At 44.5% G+C, this 18,487-nt stretch overlaps 1 protein-coding gene across 3 annotated transcripts in view; it reads left to right on the top strand.

The window, feature by feature from the left end:
* The window catches only part of ralgapa2 (Ral GTPase activating protein catalytic subunit alpha 2), a 92,812-nt gene that overhangs the window by 52,680 nt on the left and 21,645 nt on the right, over positions 1-18,487 (top strand). For all 3 annotated transcript variants that reach the window (XM_054614587.1, XM_054614585.1, XM_054614586.1), the window contains 6 exons: positions 305-1,139; positions 1,786-1,857; positions 2,554-2,677; positions 2,781-2,936; positions 5,675-5,833; positions 8,075-8,202. In XM_054614587.1, coding sequence (XP_054470562.1) covers positions 305-1,139; positions 1,786-1,857; positions 2,554-2,677; positions 2,781-2,936; positions 5,675-5,833; positions 8,075-8,202 — 1,474 coding nt within the window. The remainder of the gene's footprint in view (positions 1-304; positions 1,140-1,785; positions 1,858-2,553; positions 2,678-2,780; positions 2,937-5,674; positions 5,834-8,074; positions 8,203-18,487) is intronic.

Below are 18,487 nucleotides of genomic sequence, written 5' to 3'. Positions count from 1 at the left end.
CTCAGAGGTGTGCTGGCCAAGCTATTGTGAGATATGAATAAAGTACCCCTATTAGTAATCATGAATGAGATTTGGCTTTGTATAAAGAAGAGCTAACAGATGATAGCATGTCTACACACAAATGTGGGGCTTTGAGATATGGTTGGCAAAGGGTGCGTACGACGTATTACAAAAGAAAGCCCCATGTGCAGCTTTATTCTAAAACCATCAGTAACTTTAACCATTTACTAGGTTTTACTCTTTCTCACGTGTATTTTACATGGTCTCAGTATTTTTTATCTCCCTGCCTTCATTCTTTCACCAGAAAAGCGGCGTCGGAACATGGAGTTGATTCCCCTGACGGCAAGGATGGTCATGACACACCTAGTGAACCACCTGGGCCACCATCCACTCAGCGGCGGCCCCGCGCTTCTCCATAGCCTCGTGAGCGAGAACCACGACAACCCGTATGTGGAGTCGTCCGAGCTGTCGTCCGAGGTCTTCAAAAGCCCCAACCTGCAGCTTTTTGTCTTCAATGACAGCACGCTGGTGTCCTACCTGCAGATCCCCGCCGAGACCCCCACGGTCGGACAGCCGCCCCAACCGTCCTCCCAAGTCCGCGTCATCGTCCGGGACATCTCGGGCAAATACTCGTGGGATGGCGCAATCCTCTACTGCACCACCCAGGAAGACTCTGTTGATGCGGGCGTTTTTAATGCAGTTGATCGCCCTCTCTCCACTACCACTACTGACTCTCACAGCGGAAACCAACCCAACTCTCCAACAAAGGGGCAGTACAAAAATCACTGCTCCGTCTCGGACTCCCTTTCTGACTGCTGTGAGGAGGAGGAGGCAGATATTTTGGATATGCTTTTGGAGAACTTGGGCCACAGCAGCCCAGAATGCCTGCCCCAGCCACAGCTCAGGCTCAACCAGCCGGCCCCCTCACCCCATGGCATGAACATAGAGCAGGAGAGCGCCATCCTGGAGGCCATTCTGCGTCAGACTCATCAGGAGGAAGAGCAAGTGAGGAGGTGGGATGCTGATGTCAGCTTTCGGGCTGCCTGCCAGAGGGAACCCTCCCACCAGGAACCAAAAGCTCCTTTCTACTTCTGCCGGCTGCTGCTCAATGACCTCGGCATGAACTCTTGGGACCGCAGGTACACTACCAAATGAAGTTGGCCACAATAACTACTCTGGTTTGCATTGTACTAGAACAAGAAAGAGACACGGGGGGGTTGTAAGAAGTCATACAGGGGCATGTTGCTTATTTTTTCTCTCAATGTATTTCTTTATCATTCAGTCTGCAAAGCACATCTTAAATGTAAGCGGCATGACAGAAACAATAACGCACAACATTGTATTTTCCATCCTCAAGGTAACTCAGCTGTTTGCTCGTTACTCAAAGAGAGAAAGAGCAAAGCTAAAAGCACTGTGGAGTAGAGTGTCTTAATCTCCTCTCCACGGGATAAAAGTGCCCAGCTGTTTTCACTAAGGTCTACCTTGCAGAGCCACATCTTTGCCATGCTTCCCCGTAAATGAAAAGCTTACACCTCTCAATGGTGATGGTGCAACGTGCACACAGCTAGTAGGAGATTGCTGTTTGCACCTGTGACTTTTTTGCCTTTGTTAATCATGTCTGAAAAACTAAACTTTGGTTGAAAACCTTTTTTTCTTTTAAGGGCAATTTGCTTGTAGATCAAGCCACTTTATTATATCACAATTTGCTGTTCATTGTTTTCTGAATTGTCTTAGATACAGAATTGAAAATATCAGGTTTAATCGATACTGTTTTTTGTCAAACAGGAAAAGTTTCCATTTGTTGAAGAAAAACTCCAAACTCTTAAGGGAACTGAAGAACTTGGATTCCAGGCAGTGGTAATACCTTAATCTGTTTATCTCTCTATACCTCCATATATCTGCTAATCATCAAATTGTCACTGCAGTCCTATGGTTAACCTATTTCTACATTAAATTAACACAGGTTATAAATCAAACAGTTGGTCCAAGCAGATTATATTGCCCCCTCCCTCCCTTCCTCCCCAATTATCTGTCTAATGTGTACCATCTCCTGTTGATCACAGCCCTGGAAGTCTCCCACTATCACTCTTGCTGTCCTTCTCTTACTGTGTCTCTCTTAGTCCAATCAATAAGTACACGACACATTGCTAATGACAGGAGCTTATTAAAGATTTCCCTCAGGACTAGACTTCATTCTCCCAGATGGCCAGACTTGGTTGCGCAAAAAGCAACCTGTGCGGAAGCATTCAAAGTGCCCTAAATCTACCCCAGCGTGATGTACTGCCATGGCAACAGGGAAAGTAGATGGTGGCCTTTGCTACCGCCCTTTTTAAAATCATGTTAGAGCTGAAGGGGTAGTGATAGAATGTGCAGACAAACTTGTTTTTGTCCTGATTTTTAACAATTCAATTACATGTATACACACAATTTACCAAGGTGTAGTCTTTTGAGTCATTGGAATTGCATTTCAAAGCAAGTGGCAAGGGTAGTGAGAAGCTTTTTCAAGTTCTGTTGTGCTTATAAAATTGGCTGATGTGTTTTTGTGTTCTGTAGCCGAGAGACACACAAGATTGCTGTGTTCTACATTGGAGAGGGCCAAGAGGACAAGTGCTCCATCTTGTCTAACAGCGCAGGCAGCCAGGCCTATGAGGACTTTGTGTCTGGACTGGGATGGGAGGTGCCAGCAACCACACCCTCAAATCAACACATCCTCTGCATCCACAAATACAGCCTTATTTTGAACACACTCACAGGCATTAAATTGTACATGTATCCCTCAGGTGGACCTGGCCACACACTGTGGCTTTATGGGCGGCCTCCAGAGGAATGGCAGCACGGGTCTAACAGCTCCTTACTATGCTACCTCCACTGTGGAAACCATCTTCCACGTCTCCACTCGCATGCCATCTGATTCTGATGACTCCCTCACCAAAAAGGTTTGTGTTTTGGATCTGTTTTTAACAGCTGTTATGATAACCTTCCCGCCTGTCGATGACATTTGGATTATCATAATATGTTTTGTGTTAATTGCAAACAAATACTGCTTTGCCTGTTTGATCCGGTGAAATGGCTACACAGTCCTGACTGCCCATAGCAGTATATTGTTGTAGCCTTCAGCTCTGTGTTAAGCTGTAGTCAGGAGGTGTGACTCCGGAGTGCGGGCATTGATTAGTGACCCCGGCCATTCAGACCTGAGGGGTAGTGAGTCGCAGGCGCGTGAGTGAAGAGAGGGCATGTGCCGCTGCGGTAATGACTATGATTCTGCTAGCCCATGCCCCCCTCCCTGTGTGCTGTGACCAGGGCCTGGATTCAGCCATTAGCTCTCCCTGCTAGGGCAGGCGCCGGCCGGATGCCGGCAGGATCCTTTTATCCAATTCCTGCTGCCGCCACAGGAGCGATCGATTGGGTTCTGCAGTGGGATTCTGAGCTGCAGTGTACCAGTAGCAGTTAGCACGAAGAAATGAGCCGCAAGGCCTCTGCCCGTGCTGCCAATCTTCTCATACAGTACCCTGCTGAGAAGGGAAATTCATCAGACTCCTCATATCCAACCCCCCTCCAGTCCTCCACAGACCTACCTCCTCTCAGTCTCACAAATAACCCCATACTCATTCCAAACTCATCCTGAACATGTGCTTAGTGGCCGCAAAAAATTTGTTAGCCTAAGTAAAGATTTTGACAATTGTTGGCCAGAGTGAGGCGCTGGAGGGGTGGCCATGCCTAGAGTGGAGTGTGCTGCCACTCCTCTTCCATCCATTTCACAGGGAACTTCTGTAATTGCTCAAGCTCACCTTGCACCGATCTCTCACAGGCTGCACAGAAATTGGCAGGCTGGCTGCATGCATGGATGCATCAGAAAATGATGGCAGGGCAGTGAGAAGAGAAAGTGGGATGAAGAAATTGATTGAGAAACGGACTTCGTCTGTGTCCAAGTAGGATGTTTCCCTGTCAATTTAAAAATAACACTTTTAGTCCAGCAGTCACCCGCTTTACTGCCTGTAGCCGTAGAGGCATACTGTGGTGGGAGTGACTGAGGGGGGAGCTCTCGCTGGGCAGATTGCCTGTTTGAAGACGATGGAGGGTAAAAAAAAAAAGAAGAAAAGTGAAAGAAAAGAGGAAAAAACGTGAATTCCTCAATCCAATTGTGGGTTTTAGGGCAGTGCAGGCTGCAGCAGTAGCAGCTGGCTTCAGTAATGCGGTTATAGAAACGACCTGCAGGGTTGGGGTCAGGCCATGTAGACTGCGTGCGTGTCTGTGTGTGTGTGTCTGTGAAAGAGAGGGAAATAGGCGGGTGCCTTAGCTATCACATTCACCCCCAGGCACCAGAGCTTAACTGGGCTGCTGCAGGTTGTTTTTATAAGGAGCCTCTTGTGTTCTGCGGTCCTCTGCTCTCTCCATATGTGTGAAGCCCATTGGCTGGGTGGGAGGTCAAAGAAGGCTAATTGGACAAGTGCCTTTGACTTGAATCCCTTTTTATAAAAGAAGTCTCAAACATTTGGATGTGATTACCAAAAGAGTAAATAGATTGGTGCAGAAGATGATTGACTAGAGCACAAGCATCCTCATTAAACTTGTTATTAAGCTCATCCAAATGCTAATATCTTAACCTAAATTAACATCCCAGTGTTTATTGTCTACCGCAAATGCATATTCAACATTTTCTCTGAAATTGTCCCAGTGACTGACCTGTTTGGTACCTGCTGATCCTTGGACAGAACTGGCGAGCTCCAGTAATCAGCATGCCGTGGATTTGTTTAAGATTACCGTATTACCATAATTAAGGGCTTATAATAGAATGTGCTAATTGCATTTTTGGTGGCGAGGGCATGTTTCTTAATGGCTCATTAGGCCCACAGTACATTGGCAGATGTTTTCTTCTGAGTAGAGGCTCACTTTTCAGTGTCCATGATACCCCAGAAAACATCACTGGGCTATCAGCTACTATCCACAGTGGAAAACGAAATAAAGAAAAGGACCTGGTACCGAAACTGAGTCGAGTCGAGCCCCACCATGCAGTGGAAATGAGGAAAAAGTGATCTACAGAATACAACACTCGAATTTCCCCCATGGGGATCAATAAAGGAATATAATAATACTGCGAAAATATAATGTAACTGGTTCCCACTATTTCACTTTGGGAAAGGGGGAGCTGTTTACCTATTTCAAGCTAGCATCCATCAATTTCCTGTCATTTAAGTATACGTTCTTGTCCTGCCCAGTTTCATTTGGGTTTGTGAATAGTGTGGAAATGGGAAGCAATTTAATCTATGATTGGGAAAGTCAATTGGATTTGAATTATTTGGTTTTGAAATGCTCAATTTTGCTCATTTTGTGTCTGCAATTTGAATTTGTAATGAAAAAGCTATGAAAAGAGTCAAAACTAGAGCCCAGTCGCTTATTTAAACCATTGTTTTCGCACAAAGTTTGTGATTAAGGCTTGCGGTAATCAGTCACCCTGCTCTCCCACCTGCTGCACCAATGTTTTATATTTATACATACAGCAAATTATGTTTTATTATCCCCTTTCACATACCTCTTACACCTCTTACCTAAGTTCACTCTAAGAGGTGAGAGCTGAAGGTACTGGCTGGATGAACCCAGTGACATCAGCACCGTTGGGATGAAAATTACCTGCACTCGCCAGGAACTTGATTAGACTGATTTTGTTTGTTGACAGCTGCGTCACCTGGGAAATGACGAGGTGCACATAGTGTGGTCGGAGCACAGCAGGGACTACCGACGTGGCATCATCCCAACTGATTTTGGAGACGTGCTGATTATCATCTACCCAATGAAGAACCACATGTATTTCATCCAGATCATGAAGAAACCACAGGTAAACAACTGCCGTTAGTGGGGGTTTTATTAAGACTACAATCAACTATACACATACAAGATCGATCAACTCATTGGAAGTGGGAAGATACGTTTATTTATATGTCAAACATTTTTTTAATTAGCTTTTTTTCTTTTATACTAACATTTTTTAGATTAGAATAGATGGGTTTATTTTGATAAAATAAAGAATATGTAAAAAATACCTTGAATTTTAAATACACCAAATTAATAAATATTATGTATTTCATAAGGTCCCACACCTCTCTATGACTTAAATTACTTCCTATAATTAATAAACAATGAACTTAAAGATTTACTTCAAACTTAAGCATGTTTTAAAGCTTTAAACTGTATTTTATGACATATCAACGCTGCTTTTTAATATTGATATTTCTTACCAAATGTATTAAAATCAGCATTTCACGGTTAAAAAAAATGCCTCAAAACACCATCTACTGTTTTTAAAAACCTTAATCTTCCAAAGCCAATTCTGACATTGGTTTTGGACTAATCTGCATCATGAAACCTCTACTCAGACCCCCCTCCTTGCCTCTTCTCACAGCGTCTATCGTTTTTACTTTTACCATAACTACTGTGTAACATTTAGGCATGGACGTGAGGGTGAAGTTCCACTTTAATGTTTAACATGACAAAGTGTCTTAGTTTCCCAGCACAAAAAAAACACTCGGGCTATTTTGAGCACTGCACTAATTCCCAGTCTCTGTTTACCAGTTAAAGCAGTCCACTCTCCTTGCTTCCTATTCAGACTTTGCCATGAGTTTCATAGATCCTTTCTCCTGTTAGGGTTTCTGACTGAAGGCCCTCAGTTTCCCCTACTCCAGCTGTGCATTATTACCCACACTGTGGGTATGTGCTCTCAGAGATGGTTACCATCCTTTCCTGACTCGCTTTCATCTTGGCTGCTCTGAAGTACAGCACTCGATGTGTGGCCTTCCAGAGAATAGTGGAATTTCTTTGTCTGAGAATGTCTGCCTTCAGATGTTCAGATGTATTCACAATATTTTCTATATGAACGTGATTCAGATGAAAAACAATTTAATGTCATTTAATTTGTATTACTCACAGAAGGCATGCTCATCTTTAATGTTGTCTTTTAAACTAGTCATTTTTCAAAGATGACCAAAATACATAATTTTATGCAAAACACTATAGAATCTCAGCTTAGTTTTTTTAGGACAGTAGAAAGTATAACAACAGCCCTATTGGACCAAATATCCTATAAAGAAATTACTTGATATTAAGCATGGAACATTCCAATCATTGTGTTTGGATAGTCATATGTCAGCCCCTAGAATTCACTGTAATGTATTAATATAGTGGGGTGTATCTCTTTCAAATGGTGTTCATTATCTTACCGTTATTTACTCTGTTACCTTTACCTTTCCTTTCCCCTGAGTGACTATGACAAATTATCCAATAACACACAATGACAAGTGTGCATCACGTTTAAATACTTCAATGGTTGCAGATGGTTCAAATATAAGTGCATAAAACATATTCCAGCCTCAGATTGTCTCAACTGCCTAAGCCCCATAACCACACCCCATGCAAGCCAGTGAATTATTCCAAAATTGGAAATCTTAAACTGCTTTCTCCAATTCTGATGTTATTTTACACAGTGTCACCCCGCTTTTCTAGCATGTGATTAAGTTAATTGGTCCGTATCATTTCTAGTTAATATCCATTTAGTGCATAATTTCACTGGTTATTATACTAGCTGAACTACCAAGTTGAAGACAGCAGGACCTTTTGGAGACTTTGACATTCACGTCAACTTCCAGGTCAACGACCATTGAGCTTCAGTGATTAAGGGCCCCCTTCCAATATGCATGAACAGACGCGTGTACCCACACACAATCACACGCTGCCGCTAAAATGCATATTGCCCCTTTGTGTTTGTTCGGTAGCTCAATATGAGGGCTTTGTTTAGTATTGATTGTCATTTTAATTTCATTTGCCTAACATTGATTCACATTAGATATGTGTGGTTGTCATGCAAAGTTAGGTAAAAATCCAATTTCATCTTGAACCCTTGCCCTAAACAGATGGAGAAACGGTTAAATAGGAAAGAAAGGGGAACAACAAGATTTTTAATCAATCCTTTCTGATTTTTGGACGCTTACATATACAATGATAGGACACTGACCAAATAAGCTTAGGATCAATGTGGAAGTTTTGATGCCTCAATTTCTTATTCGTTTTTTTCTTTCTTCCCCAGGTTCCTTTCTTCGGGCCGCTGTTTAACGGCGCCATCATCACTGGGACGCTGCTGCCAAGCTTGGTGCGGGCCACCTGTATCAATGCCAGCAGAGCTGTCAAGTCCCGGCTGACTCTCTACCAGAGCTTGTATCCTTTACTCCTCATGCCTTCTGCTTCGTTTAATGTTCACCGTCCCATATGGGGGCACGGCTCATCAGAGGAATTCAACAATTCTTTCAAAATCAACCATTGATTGCACATACAGCTGAGAGCCATTAAGGTTATGAGCATACATTTAGCTATGTTTTTATGATGATTGCATTAGATGTATCACACCACTGAGCTTAAATGTTCAGCACCACCAGTGGCCCATTTGGGTAAATTCATTGAGACATGTGGCGTGCCTGTCACGTCAGCCAACGCACACAGCTGAGTGCTGACAGTGATCTTTATGGGCTTACTGATTTACATACAGCTATTAGGCCGAGGCTGTTTCACAGCCTGGAGCAGCATGGGAGGTTGTGTGAGGCCGTTTTGGGCAGGAGCACAGATAATGTGTCATCATCTATCACTACCGTTTTATGGAGCACACGGAGAGCCAAAATAAGAGCACCCTCAACAAATACATACAAGTGCATGCAGACACAGGCGTACACATACACACACACACACACACACACACACACACACACACACACACACACACACACACACATATACTCGCTCTCATCCCTCCACCCATCCATCCAACAGTGTGCCGTTAAGAGCCTGACTCCAGCTGTAGTTGTCAGTTGGTTTAAAGGGAGTGTAATCACCAATGGAGATGAATTAGCATGTGAATGCCAGCAGCGCAGAGTTGGGGGGTGAGATGGGGGGCAGAGTCGGGATGGCCCCTGGAGGGGGGAAACCTGATCTCCCTCAACGCCCAGCTCCTCCTCGGACAGCATGTACGGCACCGCCTCACCAGAACCACGCTGCCCCTCTGGCGGTTGCTATAGAAACCTCCCCCGAGGACGTTTCATTTGGGTGGAAGGCTAGCTTCTATTGTTTTTGAAACATTGACATATTTGAAAAGGCTGTTGTTGTTGTTTTTGGATTATTATGAGGTCTTTGAATCCATGTCATTCACCAAAAAAAGGCTTTTGGTCTTTAATTATCCTACAACACACCTTGCGTATGTTGTTTACAGTTGGGTATGTGTAAGTATGTGTCTACTCGTATGCGTTTCACAGTGCATCACATCCCCTGGCCCTCCCACCCCTACATCAGGCCTTGTCTGTGTGTCCCCGGGGGAATCCTGAGTGACAGATGTCTGTTACCCGACGCCAAGTGAATTAGCCCAGTGTGACTCTCAGTGCCAGAGGGGGGCCAGCCACAGGCCTGCCTGCCTCTGTGAGCCTCAGGGGGTAGCGAGAGGGTGGGGGGGGGCTGGGACAGTACCGGGACTGTGCTGGGCCACAAAAGCCTTACCTGGCATTCCTTAGCAGAGGAGCAGACCGCACAAACGCATGATCTATGAGAGGAGATAAGCGCTGCCTCTAGAGCTCTGGCACTGATAGGCTGCCAGGCCTCACACACTCCAAGAGTGGAGATGAATGAATGTGCCAGGAAAAGCACACTGCCAGCATGAGTATCTGCATGTCTGGGTTTTTTTTCTGCCTAGCTTGAGAGCTTGTGAGGACAGAAGCAATGTATTAACTAATGAATAGCCAAAATGTTACGTGTGGTGTATGCCATGTGATAAGCAAGTTTTTAGGTTTTAAGAGAATGTCCTAGCCGGCACAATGTCCAGCTCTGGCATAAACCATACGCAAAAGTCTTGATTAGCATGGGGAGTTGCTCTTTTATATTTCCATTGGATTTGCTGTTGAATTACATCAGCCTTTTGCACTTTTCCCTCTCCAGTTGTCATTCTTCCATCTTCTCAGGTTATGCGGCTCTTTATCTCTCACAGGTTGGAACAATGACCCAACCTTTTTTATTTTTTCTGGGATGTGTTTTTTTTTTTGTGCAAGATGGGAAATCCTCATCCTTACTTTACCCCTTCACAATGCCTTAACAATCCACAGTCTGCCCTCTGCCTGTGAGGCCACTCTCTAAGGTAATTAGTTGAATATTTCTTCAAAGAGAAGCTATATGACCCCTGTGTGTCCAGATAAAAGGCCAGTATGGCACTGTGGCCCCCTCTCTCGCTCTGTCACAAGGCTCGAGAGGACTCCAGCAGTCTGCCGCAAGGCTCACAGGATCTCTCAGGCTAATAGGATTTGATATTGAAAAATGACCTCCAGCAACATTTTTTGAAAATAGACAGATAGGTTTGAAGAGTGTTTTTCAGATAGATACCCCCCCCCCCCCCCCCCCCCCCCCCTTGCTGCCTTTCTCATCACATCCTCTGTCTCCTCCTCTCTCCTTTTCCTCAATCTCTGAACTGTGAGGGTTTGTTAAATCTGTGTACTTGTTGTATCGTACAGGGTCCAGCTCTCATTGTCAGTTAGAATTTGTGTCAGTTTCTTCTGTCAAGACACAACCACGGCCTCGCATCGTATCACAAGCCTCACAGACGACTCATAATGTATCATCTATTATTTACGTGCCTGATGGAAAATGCAGCTGGTCTGGCTTTGTGTGTCCTAAGTGTATTGCCTGCAACTAGTCCAGCCTTCAGAGCAGCATTTTTGAATAATTGAGACCGCAAAACGTTCGATCTAAAACAACTTAAACCGGAAATTCACCACCTTTTTATATGTGATGGATGTCCATTCAGTGTTGATGGTAAATGTAGTATATTGAAGCAATAGATTCCTCAGTGTGTTTGCAGATGCATAGTCAGTGCTTTTTATTGCATATGACGTGTCAGTCAAGCTTGACTTATTAGTCTCTGCCTATGGATAGCCATAGGCCACCATCAGCACTGATTGGACATCCCCTGATTGGTAGGGGACTTTTCCCTTTAAAGTTTTCACCATCCTTTTTTTATTAGCAACGGAGTACAATAGATGTTATGGTACTTACTGCATGCACACAGTGTTTGATAAATTGGGGAAGACACGATGAGTCTGTTTGTGTCACCTGAACCCGGCCCGTCACTAAATGGCTCTGCTGTCTGCTGCCATTTACTGTATCATGAAGATCCCTCATACTGTCACTGTCAAATAACGTCGTCACCCAGAAGCTGAGATTCATTTCTCTCTTCAACAAGCACTTGAGTTTGATGTGCCGTCCATCGCTCTTTGTGATGGGGGTATTGTTGAGGGTAAAAATTGTCTGCGTGTGTGTGTTGGGGAAACGGCAAGTTTCTAATAGGTGAGACAGTGTAGAACTGACCTTGATTCAGAGACATAGCCTCCCTGCTGGACAGAATCAATAGTTTTTGCACACTGCCCTTAGTCCCAATCCTCTGCTCTGACACACACGTAAACACACACACACACACACCCGCACACACACACACAGATCCATCTCCAGGCAGCGATCAATAACCATAATCTGTTTCTGCCCATCGCCAGTCATGCGAGCCAGGCTTTTAGGTGGTGTGTGTGTGTGTGTGTGTGTGTGTGTGTGTGTGTGTGTGTGTGTGTGTGTGTGTGTGTGTGTGTGTGTGTGTGTGTGTGTGTGCAGTAGCAGAAAGAAGAGAGGGATGCTTGATCCTTTCAGTGCTGAAGTCTGTCATGTTCCCTCACAGGCTCGTGTGAGCATATCTACAGTCCCACAGCTCCCCTGAATGCCAAAACCAGATATACATAATTTCAATGGATGTATACTGAAAACATAATAGATATGATATCCTGTATGCACTCCTTTGTGTGCTGTTGCACCCCCCCCCGACGCCTTCATAATTATTACAGTCACTGCATTGGCAATGACATATTCTCACACCCCTTCTGAGCAAGTTATTGTCCCACTCTCGCTGTGTCTTTGTCCAACGGCGGTGCGTTCTTTTGTATACTGTAAGATTCCTCACCTAGCGGAGATGAAAGTGCGCCTGTATGCATGATAGGATGTCGTGAATAGGATCTGCCATGTTAGTGTTGTCTCACATGAATTATTTAGCATCGTTGATAGGTCTAATTTGCCAGCTGTTGTGCCATAACTGTCGGCAGTCTCATAGATAATACTCAGCAGTCTATATCACTGTGGAACACAATGCTTGACTGGGCACAGTGAGACGCCAGGCTAGTCATTATATGCTGGTTTCATGCAATGGTCTGAGCTGATATGAGTATAACTAGCCAACTTCCTGTTTATGGAAACAGGACAGGCCAACTAAAATGTCTTATAAAAATGCCAGGAGTAGTTTTTAATATACAGTAAAACTCTTGAAGGGAGGCTTAATAAATCACAATGACATGTTATGCCACTTATATTAACTAACTAGTAGTGTATCCGTATTGACTGGATACAAACCTTTTAGTTGGAGGCAGTTGGCTGCTGTGGAGTGGGTAGGTAGTTGGGGGTTGGGCATTTCTGAGTTGAAGTGTCCCTGCTTGGAGTTGGCCAGGGTGGTTTGGGCGGAGGCTGGCATTGGCTTCGATAGAGCGGTTGAGAGTTTACGCAGTATTTCGGGGGGCTACGCGGAGAGGAGGGGGTCCTCTCCCCCTGCTGAATGTTTTAACCTAATCCCATTATCAGTGTAGCGCACTGCCTCCCATCTCTTCCCACTCCTTATCCCTACCCCCCCTCCCACTCTGCTCTCCAGCTGACCAGCTGTTCCTGCCGGGACTCACGACAATGTCCGATGTGTTCAGATCACTGAGTACCCCCCCACCTCCCTGCCCCCTCCAACACGCACACACATATACACAGAGCGCAGTCCATGCACAACCAAAGCAATTGGCCTAGCCCATTGCTGGAGCCTAGGAAAGGCCTGGAGGGAGGAGGGTGTTAGTTAGGGGAGAAGGGGGTAGCGCTGGGGGTGAGGAGGGGGCGAGCACAGGCCTGTCAAACCAAGAGCCCTGACTCAGGAGGCAGCCCAGCTCGGATGGCATATGGCGTCTAGCTTCATACAACATGCAAAAGTATTCTCTCCCTCCGCCGCCCCCCTCTCACTGTCTCCCTCCCCTGCTGCTAATGCAGAATGACTCATAGCATTACTCTTTTTTTATTCCCCCTCCGTACCCGACCCCCCCGACATTAGTTCCTCCTCCTCTTGCCACCCAGCCTGTAACAAAAGGCGTCCGCTGCATGGCACCCACACCATAGAAAGCCCCTGGGGGCCCAGCCCAGCCTGCACTCTGAGGTCTGAGCACGGGGGCCGCCCCTTTTAAACACAGGTAGAGCAGGCATGGAACCAGACGGCCAACAGCAGGGACCCAGAGCCCCGCCTGGGGTGGCGTACACACACACTGCTGGTGTCAACTGTTGTGCCTAGTGTTAGTGTGTTTGTGTTTGTGTGCATACGGAAGCTGCCTGTATTTTGTGGTGCCTCTGGTGTTTACTGAACCACGGGTGTGTCATACATACATTTTTGAGCACTGTGTGTTCTGTTGGTGTCAAACTGCAATTTCAGAGAAATAACAGTTGTGTTTTAATTGCCATAATAATAGAAGTGTTCATTTCAAGTGTAATTTTACTCCAGGGGTAATTCAACTTTTAGATTTTTTAATTTATTTTCCTACCTTTTGATTAGATACTATTAATGAACCATTTTATGGTGGGAGGGAGCTTTCAGCTGCCAGAATAAGCCCGTTTTTATACATAGAATATAAAAAAAATGAGTAGAAACAGCATGTCATGGTGTAACCCCAGAATTGTCATGCTCTGTGTATTTTTAAACTTGAACCCCCACCCTCATGCCCCTCCCCTTCTCTCGCCGTCTGTTACGCATTCATGTCTGACATCTGTGTGTTTGTGAGCGGCAAAGTGAAAGCCAGCAAGACCGCCAGTTTTGTGTGGGGTCGTCCAACCTGTCCCATCCACTACTCAAGCTTTGTGTATCAGGTAGAATAACATAAACAAAGACCCTCACAACTATATAATAATTTCATACATTTTTGACAGCTGCTTGGCCTGTATCAATTTTAGAGCATATTAGTATTTTCTATAAGTTGCTGATGCAGATTTTTGAAGATTTCCACTAATATCGATTACTTAAGGTCAGGCATTAAAATAATAAATGAAAAACATGTCATTAGTAATAGAAATTACAAGTGGTCGAGTTGGTGGTCAAATTTATATTTTAAGTACAGAAAGCATGGCAACACAAGTTGCTGTTTATTTTAATGCTATGTTTTTATACTGCTGCTGATGAAGAAAAGTCTCATAGTTCTACTAATTTCAGGCTCGATAGAGTAAATTCCCACCAAATGAACAGAAAAAGAAGATAGCACGTCTTTTATGGCTTTTATTACGTTTTGTATACACTTGAACATTTTGGCCCAACAGTGAGTAATCATCACAAATTGGCTACTAATATGTAAAGGAATGACTGCCTGTGTCGGTTTGGATGTAACACTAATCAAGACCTCCCCCTTGGCAAGACTGTTAAAAAAAAACTACAACTCGCTAAATATCAACAAAAAATGAAATTTGCTATAAAGACTTTCTCGCTAATAGGTGAGTGGTCTCTGTGTGCATCAGCCAGAATAACCTGACCCCAGTGTCACCACTGGACTAGTACCGACTGCATTTCTGTTAAGAGGACATGTTCATAGTGATTGATGTATGGTGGTGATGCTTCTAGCACGGGTGTAAAAACCTGTCTGTCTGCTTTAAGTGATAAGCATCCAGCTAGCCATTCCATCTGTTCCCCCTAGCCCTGTTTAATTAATGAACTTTCTTTCTCCGCCCCGTTGCCAGCCAGCGCAACACTAAAGTAAAAGCTGTTAGCCCTCTCAGGTTATCCAAATGGATGCGTGTTCTTGTCTCTCCCCCCCCCAATGGGTGCGTTCTCATTGATTAGTTATGTTTTGTTTTCCCCTCTTTTGTCTCAGGGTTCTTGAAGGGAGGGTTAATGAGCTTTCCTGGCAAGCCGAAGCGCTTGGAATCCGGGGATAAATGGGAATAATTTTGTTGTTTTTTTTGTTTTGTTTTGTTTTTTTGTGATGAGCTTGGCAGAGATGTGAAGCCTCGTGCCACTGTGTGCGTTTGTGTGTACGTGAATGATAATGTGTGTTTGTTTAGACGTGTATGAATGGCTTTGAGGCGGGGTATATTGCATTTCATCCCTGCTGGTCCATTATTCCTCTTCAGAAGCAGGGAATCTGGAACACTCTTTAACAGTTGGGTCTGTCACTATTCATCGTTCAGCCGTCTCAGCACAACTCTTGTCCTGTCCTCCTTTTCCACCAAGTACTCTCTCCCTCCCTTTATGTCCCCTCTTCCTTCCGTGTCTCTTGTTACAAGGCAGTGGACAGCCCTTTGTCCAGCTAAAGCTGCCCTCTTTTGTTTGTGCGGCCTTTTTTATCCTTGTGCTAATCGCCGTGGTCGTGTGCCTGAGTTGGACCCCATATATCACGCTCAGCTCTCCTTTGTTTGACACACCGCCCCTGATAAGAATCCCAATTCTAGGGCCTCTCTGATATTGAAATCCAACAGCGGCGTAGAAAGAGCCTTCAATCATCCATTATCTGTGCCCCAGTGATTACCATTCAATCTCCCAGGATCCAGGCTCCTCATCACCGGCCCCAGAGCTGCGGCGTCCCCTGAAAGAACCCGCATCCCTTAACGCCTGTGTCACATGCAAGCATATCCATAGACATTTCTGATGCTGTCTTGAGACAGCCCTGTATTGAATGCTGCTGGGAAATGTCAGTGAAATGTCACCCACCGTTCTATGCTGGAATCTCTTGGTCTCTGATTTGGTCCTGGGTTTTTTGGGACTCCTGTGAGGACACCTTGTGACATTATTGGGTTCTTTGTCCCTAAATGGCCATTGCATTTTTTTCTTTTTCATTTTACACGGGTTGCGTTGCTTTTAATGTCACATACTTAATTGGATGTTTTAAGAAGAAATGAGTTGATTATTTATAAGTTGCACATTAATGCCTCTTTAAAGAGTTCAAAGGCAGTGTCTGCTCCTCTGCTTGCCTGTGGCCATTGTTCTCTTTTAGAGGATGTACTTGGTCCCCGCTGCATTTGCATTTTTGCACTAAATGGAATTTTCTGCATTGACAGACAAGGCACGGAAAACAAAGCAATAACAAAAACGAAACATTTAAGTATGCATCGCTGTGCATTGTCGGCCTCTTCTTACAGAAAGCAGCCTTTGATGTGTTAATACTGATAGTCTGTCTTTCATTGTCAAGTGGTGGATGGGGCTGAAAGAGAAGCACTGAGAAATATTGGCCAAATCTTCCTGTGGCTCTCCACTGCAACAGGCTGTAATAATATTGAGTTGATGTCAAACAAAGAGAACGAATTGTTGGTTGCAGACACATGCACAACACATTCTAATTGTAGGATCCCCTTATCTTAACCATTATATGCATCTTTGTCATACAGTATAACATAAAAAGAAAAGATTGATACTACACATGATTCTAATGGTAATGAAATTTTTAGAAAAGCTTTGTGCTGCAGACATCCACTTATCCAACACTCTATGTTGAGATACACAACAGCTCTCGGTACCTTTGTTTAATGTAGTGTACACATCTTCATTAGTTATGTATAGCCTCTAATTACTATTGATGAGACTCTAGCTGATTTGGGTACAAATCTATAGCTTTTGTTATTCTAATGAGTGTTATTTACCCTCAGATCTCTGAGCCAGGGGGCTTCGGAATGGGGCTTTGTGCAGGCAGATATAGCCGGGGCAGCTCTAGCTACACCCACTTGTTTTTTGTATCTGCCGACTTTGACGAAATCCAGTTTCCCTCCCCCCACATCATCACCCGTCTGCATGGACGTATAGCACTTCCCGCTCCTCCATCTGTTTTTGTCCGCCCATGAAAAGGTCCATTATAATCTGCAGGATGCACAGTTGATGTGCCGCGAGCTCCGCTTGAGCCAATCAAGGCAGTGCGCTGAACTTAGGCCACGAATCCAAGAGGCTCTAACCCCTCCCCCAAGTTCATTTTGATTATCTGGGCTCTCTGAGATCTTCAGTTGAACAAGTTTTTATAACAACATTGTCTCCATCATCCCTTTCCCCCGCCTATAAAAGCTTCCAGTCTGAATTGGGCTCTATGCTTGCCCACTGGATGATGGCAGGCTCCTGATTAACCCTGGAGTGACTAGCTAATGTCATTGAAGGAGGGCCACCTGGCTGTGAGACTGTACAGTCAGCTGCCACTGAAGGGCCAGAATAGGAGACGACCAGGTGTTGGGCTCCAGCCCCCCTAATTGTTGCCATGTAATAGCCTGCTTGACTGCACAATATAGCCCAGGGGCGAGGATTAGGAAAAAAGCTGTTGCCAACACAGAAGTCCATTTTCTTTTTTGCCCAAGGTTTTGTGTGTGGGTTTCTCTCTGTGTGCATGCTTATGTGTGTATACATATATACATCCCCTTTGCCATCGTCCTCATCCATTACAATTACAGCAGGTAGAAGGCTGGGCCCCCTTTTCCAGGCTGTCACCCAGACCTTCACCGTCCCAGCACGTTAATGTCAGACGTACACCATAACTTGCTTTAGACTGGGAAGGATTTAAGACCCAAATAAACGTACCAATTATTGACGGTAACTAATGCCACAAAAAGTCACAAAATATAATTTCCTAATATCATATCACATCCTCAACAACACATTTTTCATCCATCAATATCATTATTATTTTGACAAAAATACATGAGCAACCTTGCCTGGCTGGTGTCTTCATATGATATTTTAAGGTAATCACAATAGAATTGATGGAAATATGTCCAAAATTGCAAACGTGAGGCCAAATGAAATCCCTCTTGCCCCCGGTAACTAACCCTCTCTGCTCTGTGCATTCACCACAGCTGTGATCATATGTAACCCAGCGCTAATCATTATCATTCCCGCTAAATGCCTGGCATTTTGCATAAGGCCAAGCAGCCTAATTGGCCCGGTGAACCTTTCACAGAGGGGGCAATGGAGGAACAAGACACTTCACGTGCAGCACGCCTTGGCGGCGAAGGCAGACAGAGGTGCTTGGCGTTAAGGCATCACAGTTATTCTGCTGCACATGCCACAAGCATCATTAAAATTGCAAAAGCCTCTGTTCATTTTGTTTTAATATTTCATCAGTGCTTGTCTGAACAGTGTAACCGTAGGGTTAAAATCAGAGCCATTTGGCATGACCCAGAGTTGGCCCGCTCCTCATTAAGTGTCAGAGTGGTTTTCTAGATGTGTCAAATAGATTATAGAACATAAGGGTACTTTGATTGCTACCACGCTTTGAGTTGGGCAAAGGTGGGCTTGAGTTTGAGTCTGTAGCCTGATGATGATTATCACACTTTAAATTTCATCTAGAAAGTTTAAGAAAGAAAAGGTGATTTGCCTCATGAGTAATCAGATGAATTTCAAGCA

This window comes from Anoplopoma fimbria, chromosome 15, assembly GCF_027596085.1.
Source record: "Anoplopoma fimbria isolate UVic2021 breed Golden Eagle Sablefish chromosome 15, Afim_UVic_2022, whole genome shotgun sequence".
Classification (NCBI taxonomy): domain Eukaryota; kingdom Metazoa; phylum Chordata; class Actinopteri; order Perciformes; family Anoplopomatidae; genus Anoplopoma; species Anoplopoma fimbria.
Note: the sequence above shows the minus strand (reverse complement) of the source record. Positions and strands in the feature narration are given on the sequence as shown.